Source organism: Juglans regia, chromosome 7 (genome assembly GCF_001411555.2).
Source record: "Juglans regia cultivar Chandler chromosome 7, Walnut 2.0, whole genome shotgun sequence".
NCBI lineage: Eukaryota > Viridiplantae > Streptophyta > Magnoliopsida > Fagales > Juglandaceae > Juglans > Juglans regia.
The window spans coordinates 4,208,350-4,217,531 of record NC_049907.1 but is presented as its reverse complement, the minus strand read 5'-3'; the positions used below and the strand labels follow the sequence as shown (position 1 = coordinate 4,217,531).

General features: G+C 33.1%; 1 protein-coding gene across 2 annotated transcripts; it reads right to left on the bottom strand.

Annotated features, from left to right (window-relative positions):
• Positions 1-4,674: 4,674 nt before the first annotated feature.
• Positions 4,675-8,337, bottom strand: LOC108995372 (7-methyl-GTP pyrophosphatase-like). 2 transcript variants are annotated; one of them, XM_035691646.1, is made up of 9 exons: positions 8,204-8,337; positions 7,835-7,906; positions 7,519-7,593; positions 7,068-7,151; positions 6,167-6,236; positions 5,994-6,085; positions 5,633-5,674; positions 5,432-5,512; positions 4,675-4,930 (listed from the first exon to the last, which is right to left on the bottom strand). In XM_035691646.1, the coding sequence occupies exons 1-9, from the start codon at positions 8,234-8,236 to the stop codon at positions 4,859-4,861; spliced, it is 621 nt and encodes a 206-aa protein (XP_035547539.1). In that variant the 5' UTR covers positions 8,237-8,337; the 3' UTR covers positions 4,675-4,858. The 2 variants fall into 2 exon arrangements, with proteins under 2 accessions (XP_035547539.1, XP_018826486.1); XM_018970941.2 differs by having other exon boundaries at positions 5,416-5,512; positions 8,204-8,331.
• Positions 8,338-9,182: the final 845 nt, after the last annotated feature.

Genomic DNA, 9,182 nt, shown 5'->3' with positions numbered 1-9,182 from the left:
ATCGAACATGATAACGCCTTCATGGGAAATTATTGTATTCAAACGGTTACAATCTAGATTCCAAACACGAAACAGAGACAAAACACAATCTCAGAGAATACATTCATGGGATAAACACAATCTTATAAGATGCATATTTCACAAACATTGTAAAAACACAAATATATTTTCATATTTGTTAAAAAACACAAATATATTCCAACATCCAAATACATATTTACATGTTTCTCACATCCAAATACAAATATATAATTCTAACCTTAATCTTTTGTTCAAAAACAAAATGGAAAAGAACTAATTAAATTGAAGAGAACATAAATTTGAGTTTTTTAATAAAAAGATTCCATGGAAATAGAATATCAAAGTAAAAAAACTCAGCAAATTGAAGAGAACGAAAGAGTTGATATTAGCATGGTCTCTCCCTTTCTCATGCTCACGATCTCTCTCACGCTCTCTATATCTCAAAAACAAAATTTTCCAAATGTCCAGCACATTTGTGCTTTTGGAATTTACTAACCATTCGAACCCAAAAACAGAGAGGCGAGAAACACTTTCCGCCTGGATCAATTTAGCTCACACCCATTCGAACGTCAATTATATACATTCGAACTGATAATTGAAAATGTAATATGTCGCAAATTGATCCCGCCACAACTTATCAATGGCGCCAACATATTTTATAAGTTCGAATGCTATAAATTTCCATTCGCATGTAATTAAACCGTTCGAATAGTAATAACAGGCCGTTCAAATGTACAATATATATATATATATCTAATTATATTATATATCTAATTTTATAACTATATATATAAAAGTATAGGTATATATAAGTATAATATTTATGTTAAGAATATATATAAGTCTAAATATATAGTAGAAGATAAGGATATTGTAGTGTATTATAAGTATATTATATAAGAGTTTATTATATAAGTATATTAAATATATAAGTATATTATATATAAGTATACTATATAGCATTAGCATAAGTATATACTATATTATATGATAGTTAAAAATATATAAGTATATTATATATAGTAGTATATAATTATATAGTTGTATATATAAGTATAATATATTTTAGTATATAAGTATTAGTATAAATATAGGTATATAATAATTAAGTATAAGTATTATATAAGTAATATAAGTATATATATAAGTAGCATAAGTATATATATTATATTATATAACAAATATAATAATAACTAATGCAATATATTTTTTTTTTCCATTGGAACGGTATTTGTAAGATGTTCAAAAGGATAAAATATTTATGGAAACCATTCGAACGACATAACTATCTTGATGAGATACTGTGATGCCTAATGAGATCGATAGCCTCACTAATCATGAGGTTCATCAATTGGTTGTAGGTCCAGATGCTCCTTCTTATGATGGGAGCGAGAGCATCAAACAAGTGGACTTCTCTAGTTTTTTCAAGATCACGAACATTATAATAGCCAACAAAATTGATCCGCGACTGCACAAGACTGAGGTGATAATGGACCGGGCACGATTTATGTTACGGGCGCTTGTGGGGTGCCTATCGACCTAGCGAGATATATAGTCATTAGGATAATTTCAGAGGCCACCTATACTACGACAAGTAGAGTTTTATTTTATATAGTATACTTGGTTACTCCTTTTGATATATATATATATATATATATATATATAATGCTTTTACTTATCAAAAATATTTTATGATAGATATATTGTCATTTGGAGTTTTGCTCACATGATTTCTTTTAGCGAAATGAGTCAGGATAGATGCGTTTGAGCATGTTTAGGAGCAGATTGGACCGATCAACTCGACAACCTTGTCTCGTAGCACCGGACACTCCAGATTTTGTATTCGTGCACACACTACAGAGACAATCAACACTCAGGGAGGAGCACAGGGCGTGTCTGGCGAGGCATCTACATAGGGTGCTCACATAGTGCTACTCGTGAGGAGATTGCAGATATCGTGCGTGCAGAGATGCGCGCACAAACATCAGAGATCATTGATGCAGTCCGAGTTGCCCTTGCAGAGGCTAGGGTAGGTTTGGGGGGTGAGATGAGAATTTTGTATTTTGTTTTGAAGTTTAAAATATTAAGTTTTAATATTATTATTGTTTTGGAATTTGAAAAATGTGTATTGGGATTTGAAAAAGTTGAATTGTTTATTATATTTTGTATGAGGATTTGAAAAAGGTGTAATGATGAGATGAGATGAGATGAGAATTTTGTGTTTTGTTTTTGGCCCCAAACCTGCCCTAAGTCGAAGCTCATGTCTTGAGTGAGTGATATTGAGACACGCCTTGCTGAAGTTGAGACAGTGCTACACGATCTGGCCCAATAGTATATATATTTTATTTGCATTAAATGAGCTTTTTTGTATGGACAATCATGATTATTTGTATTTTGTATCATTAATTTAAATATTGAAATAGTCATACATTATATTCTCACCATACATTATATTTTTGAGATGCAATTAATGTATTTTTAGTGTTTGCTAGCCTGTTTTTTGTTAATTATGTTTTTTTTTCATTTTACTTAACGTTAACGAAAATATAAAAAATGACACTATAAGTAATATTTATTTAACTAAAAATCTTATTTAACATAAAATAAATCACGAAAATATTTTTACATTAATTACATAAAATTAATTTATGAATTTGTAAATATTTTATGTTCCGTTCGAATAAGGTTTAAAAAATTCCCACCAATTTTAATTTAATTTCCCACCCAAATGATTCGTTCGAATGCAAAAATGTTGTGTTCGAATGCAATGTGTAGTTTGAATAATCTTGCAACCTTTCTGCCAAATTTTCCCACCAAATATTTTCAGTTCGAACAAACCAATTGAGGTTCGAACGGATTTGAAATTTTTCCAACAAAATAAATTACTTCCTTGCCAAGATTACTATTCGAACAAATTATAAATCATTCGAACATTCTATGTTTGAAAAGATTTTTTGCCATTTGAACGAGTTTGACTTGTTGAGACGACCTAATTCGTCACAGAAGATCTAGTTCGAACAGATATTTAGCCGTTTGAACGTTTTTATAAAGTCATCTATTTTTTGAGACGTCTCTAATAATTACTTTTAGGGACGAAATTTAGTTCATCCCTAAATAATTTCGTCCCTAAAACTAAAATTTGTTATAGTGAATGTCGTTAACATTGTTCTACGGGCTAGCCAGCTAGAATTTGAATGAATTTTTGGTGACTTTCACTACAAGATTAGAGTAAAAGAACAAGATCATCAATACATATATAAAATTGGTTCACCATATTTATTGATTATTTAATGTTTCTTGAGAGACTCACATGACTAACAATAATAAATACTGCAAAACTCACTCGATCCATAAGTTTATTTATCTCCACTTTTAACTAAAAATATACTAATATAAATCTCGAAGAACCAATGCCTTTAGAAATTTACTTGGCCGCAAAAAGTGGTTTTTAGCCTCAACTTTTTGTTTGCTGGAAGTAAAGAGCATTCCCATCCGGATGCCTAAAACACTATTATTCCTAAATTATAGGGAAAAGCTCAAAAACCCCCTCCCATCCCATTCCATATTTTAGGATTTTGATTTAGGAAATGAACAGTGGTTCCCTAAATATAGGAAACTATTGTTCATCCCCTAAATAATTTTTTATTAATATTTTATTCAAATAAATAAAATAAATTCTTTTTTCAATCAGCTACATTTTCTCTTATACTCATATTTATTATACTTTTAAATAATATTTTTAAAAATAATTTAAATAATTACTAAAATTAAAAATAATAATTTTAAAAATATTATTAAACCCTTAAAAAAATAATTTAAATTTTTATTTAAAATATTCACTATAATAATAGTTCAAAACATAAGAAAAAATATTAAGTAGTGAAGTTTGAAAATGGAAGTGAGAGAAAAAAGTAATAAAGAAATAATAGAAGAATATTATTTTAATAGAATAGAGAAAGGATAGGGAATGAGATGTAGAAGGTTTTTTAAAAATGAGTAAAATTTAAGATAAAATTATAGGGAGTGTCCTTTTTAGCTAAAATTTAGAAAAAAATTTAGAAAATTGGATGGGAATGCTCTAAAGGAACGGAAATGTTAAAACTTGAGTTTTGCGGCAAAATTAGAATCACCGCAAATAAAATTGTCACAAGACATTTTGCGACAATTGTATTTGCAACACTGAATTTATGTTGGGAAAAGTGCATTTTTTGCGGCGATTCATCCACTCGCCAGAAATGAAGCCTTGCAACAGTAATAATTGACTTGTTGCGACAAAATGGTAGTTGCTGGAAATAATTTTGGCCACAAAAAGTTTTATTTCTTGTAGTGTGAATGCACTGTCTCATGGCTTACTAAAGCGTTAATTATTCTCTTTTCTTGTTGCACAAATTTCGTAACATTGAAAAGCTTTGTTAAATGTTTTTCTTTTTATCATTTTCTAATTAGATCTTACAAAAATAAATTTAGAATTTAATGACTCAATGTAAAACGTAAGGAAACTTTACCTTAAAATTGAGATCAATACGGAAACCAAAGTGAACTGCCCCTCGATCCCTGGCTCCTCCTATGGGTGTAGTGCCACGCATTTCATGATCCCATGGATGATATAGTCATACATATTTTTCTTGATGGGTAAGATTAGATAGTCATACATTTTCTGAAGTTCGGCTTAGCCCAGAGCCTTGTGAACAGGAAACAGAAGACATACTGTGCGTTCAAGTTTAAAAATTGATGACCAAACAATCTGGTTGAAAATGTAAGACATGCTGGTTGAAAACATTACAGATTCAGCTCCATCCCACGAGGGGTTTTGACAGAGAATCTATGGCCACTACAACTATAGGGCTTCGAGTATGCATTTTTCTGTGAGGGCTTTAGGAAGTCCCATAACGGTATCAGTTGTCCCCACCTGCCAAATATCAAACCAGAGCTTATGTCACAGGAATTGGAGGAAGGCAACAACTCCTAGCAAGTGACGAGAAAAATTATTTAATGTATCGTAGCTTTCGCATGTTATAATAGGCTCAGGAAGAAATGCAAATCACTTCAGCCCCCTTGATAGACCAAACAAAACCATAATATGGTTCAAATCAACAACATTGGTTAAGAGTTAACATGCCAATGCCTTATAGAGAGAGTGTGGCAGAAACTCCGTTTGTTAGAACACCAGAAATATAAAGCAGAATTTTAGAAATCATTGATGGAGCATAAGGAAGAAGGTTTTGACTGGGGATGTGGATCACTAGTCAGGCGAGTTCTTTGGAGTGGCTTAAGTGTCAGAAAGACTTGAATAGTCTGGGTGCCATCCACAATAGTGTGGTGCCTAAAACTAGCTCCTCCAAAGTGTGGGCATGTGTGTATGTGAGAGACTAATAGAGAGAGAGAGAGAGAGACAGGAAGCTCTGCTGACCACTGCTTCCACAAAAGGCAATGTCATTGGATGTTCCAGCATCAAACCTCCAGCAACATTGAGCGTAATTCCCTCGTTGATCTGAGCACAGCTCGTTCGTCAAGAAAGAAGTCAAGGAAGAAGTTAAAAACAGTATTTGCAAAGAAAGATTCTTGGCAAAAAATATCAGATAGCAGAGAATATGGATCTTAAGAAATTTACCAGGCTATCAATGACCTCATCTGGTATGTTATAAAAATAAACCTATATCACCAGGCAGAAAGATATTAATTTTTCAAAGCTAATTTACATGGTTACCTCTAAATGGAAGTGAGTAGACATGCTAAAATTTAGATCTCTATATGCAAAACATTAACAGAATTCATTACAATAAAAAAAACCTGGGTGAATCCTGCACAAACTGATTAAAGAAAAGGATATATGATGTAAAACAGCAACAATACCTTTTTCATATGTAGATAAATACATTTTTAACATGTCATGAGACTAGGTGGGCGTAAAATCATGTAATATTCACTCATCAGGAAGAGCACATCAAAATAAAAGTGCCAGAAACCATTACCTCGGCTCTGTCCCATCCACCTTTTCTTTTTCCAGTCTTAAGATTGGTTACAAGAACAGATCCTACCACCTCTGCTTGACCGCCAGAATATCCTGCAACCCACAGGGATGTGACATCAAATACAGCTCAACTTTTGAATGAGAAATGGTGAGAGTGAAGCACATTAAGTAAACCTTTGATAAACTCCCGTGCTTCTTCCTTGCTGGATGGTTTTTCTCTGATTATCCCTTCATACACCACCACCTCAAAATCAATTAGATGGAGCAGTAAGATATAACCTTGAATGATCTCTACATGCAAAAAATACAAAAGCCAAAGAGGCTCTATAAATAGTAAGTGGCGTCTTCATAATCATACAAGGCAAAGGATGTATATGCTGTGAGGAACGGGATGAATATGCCAGCCCAAAACCCAGCGGGCTGTGTGTAGATTAGATGTAAAAAATTATGTACAAAAGAAGTGTCAATCTTGCATGGGATCGAGGAAAATTCACTGCCTGGATTATTCTACATTCTTGTAGCTTGGAAGCCTTTACTCAATGAACATAGAGAAGATTGTCCAGAAGATAAACTTTATAAGGTCATTATAACCCCTCAAAAATCTGACTGTTTTTGGAAAGAAAAAAGGGCAGTTAGAAGGTAGGATTTGTGATAAAAATTTATAAAGATGACTATTGACTGAAAAATCTATTAAAACTTTGAAATTTAGACAAACTGCATGAACACGACAGGGAAAATAGGCTTGAAACATATCTTCCTCCCATACTTATCTTACTGAGCCATCTCAGATAATAGTTGTGGTATCTTACAAGTAATTTATAAAGCATGCTCAGTGCAAGTTCAACTGCATTGTAAATCTAGTATGTAGGTATCAAAAGATCTGGTCTTCATTCGGCTCTAAAAATAGAATGTAGATTCATCAATTACTAGAGTTGTCACTTATGGGCAATCAAGGCCCAGAAAAATAAGAAAACCAGTTGTTCAGGTATTACCTGAGAGAGTAGAAGGATCTAGTTTATGCTAAAATCAGTTAAATTATAAGAAAGGCAGTAACTAAAGGGGAGTCAAGGCATACTGTATCTGCAGTTATCAATAGTGTTGCAAGAGCCTCCGCCTCAAACTGAGCGGTACTTTTGAGCCTGGATACAATGGCATCTGCCTAAGAAGAAAATCAGAATAAGAAGGTTTAACGAAAATTATCATCATACATTTATATAACACAAATAATGTACCCAAAATCACAGAAAGATGGGGAACAAACGCCGTTCCCATGATAATTTATGGGGCCTGAAAACTTTAATATATGTAAACGAAATTACAGGGGAAAGGAGTTCAAATTATACAACCACAGGGTAATTACGCATAGAAAAGAAGATTCCCCCAACGCCCGAACACTAAAATAAATCACAGAGTTAATGTTTTAGTGGAGGATGAGGTGTACTATATATGCACACAGATGCATACAATTAACACTGAGCTCCTACCTAGAGGTTCAACAACTAGAGAGAGCTAACAATTAAATATACCTTCGCTTCAGCTAGAGCCATTACCAAATCTGCTGGCTTTTCCCTCCTAATAACTTTCTCATCTATGTCTGCACTCTAATTCACAAGCCCGGTTAATCTTGTGAAGCTCTGTTAAATCAACTCAATTTATAGATTACTTAACTGAATGGAAGGAATAATAAATTAAGAGAAAGGATCAAAACATAGGAAACTGCTTTGTACCATGCTCATTGCTCAAGTTTACAAGATAAGGACGAATAAATTTATTCAGTTCATTTTAATTCTTACAGGCTCCATCCCAGATAAAGAAAGTTCTTTTTCACTAATATGACGATACCATTATGGTGAACTCATATCCCATCTCCGTTAAAATTTGTCGGCGAGCCATCGACGATGAACCCAAAATTATCTGTCATAAAACCAAGTGAAAAATAACATTTATAACAGACTTTAACCCTGGCTAATCCAACCAATTTGAAATCAGGAAAAACGTTAGCGAAAAGAAGTACAATAATCGTAACAAAAGAGGTTGTCGTATCTTTATAAAAGCTACATAAGTTGAAACGCTTAGACAATATTGTACGACACTTTTGCGGCGCAACAGCAACGGTATTTTGCGCACTCTTTTTCTCCCTTTCTCTTCCTATTATTATGTAGCGAAGACAAAGACGGGTTGGGAAAATCTTGAACAGTGCAAGAAATGTACCGTAAATGCGGAACTGTTGGTAGACATCTTCATTTTATCCTCTCGTTCACGCTCCTCTTGTAGATGAGGCTTTTGAGTCCTCGAAGACTCGGCCGTAGACAGAGGAAAGGAGCTTTCCTTTTGCTTTTGTCCAGGTTCGTACACTTGTCAATTAAACGCTGCTAGAAAGAATGTTTTTATATAAATATTGGGCTTGGGCCTTGCCAGTTAACTGCCGTAAATCAGTAAATGAAACTCCATGGCTATATGGGCTCAAAAATTCCCAAAACGAAGGAAAAAAGTAATTTATTTGAGAAAAAAGAAGAGTAATGAAACAGAAAAAAACCAAAAAAACTGTTGTTTATGCTTTAATTTGTACAACAAATCAGAATAGAGGAAAGAATTATCTTCGACCTACGAGATAATTTAGGCTTTGATACGATACTCTTTATATTCATCCATAAAGTAAATAGTAAATAAGTAAATAATAAAAAAAAAAAGACAGAGATTTATGTGGTTCAGCATAATGTCTATGTCTACGGGTTATTTAGAGGCAAAATCTACTATAATAGATGTTTTTACAATTTTTCCTGGCCTCATATATATCACAACACAATAGGAAAAATTAAGAAATATCATTTGGAGTTGTAGTGGAGTTTATGTGGAGATATCTTGTGTGTAGAGAGCTTGTGGAGAGTCCTTGGAAAGTTCGTCGGTTTTGTGGAGGATCCCCTCATATAAAATTTGATTTCTATCAAGGATATGATTTCGTTCTACCTCTTAGAGCCAAGCAATTGATGCCATAAAGCAAACTCAGCAGTAAGTTCCATCTATTTTGTTAGTAGTCTCAAGTCAGATCCATCGATTTTCTCGTAAGTAATCCCATCATAGAGGTAATTTTAAATTGATTTTAGGGCAGATGAATTTTGATGGCGTGCGTGTGGATGCATGCATTAGATTTTGAAGAATTGAGAATCTCATCCCTGAGTAGCTAATCCCT

What these genes read in the sequence shown, in the direction of transcription:
- LOC108995372 (XM_035691646.1), bottom strand. Translation starts at nt 8,236, where the DNA reads ATGAAGATGTCTACCAACAGTTCCGCATTTACG. An exon ending in GATATGAGTTCACCATAATG is followed by an intron (nt 7,594 to 7,834) that starts GTATCGTCATAT and finishes CTTGTGAATTAG; the next exon opens with AGTGCAGACATAGATGAGAA. An exon ending in TATTGATAACTGCAGATACA is followed by an intron (nt 6,237 to 7,067) that starts GTATGCCTTGAC and finishes ATTGATTTTGAG; the next exon opens with GTGGTGGTGTATGAAGGGAT.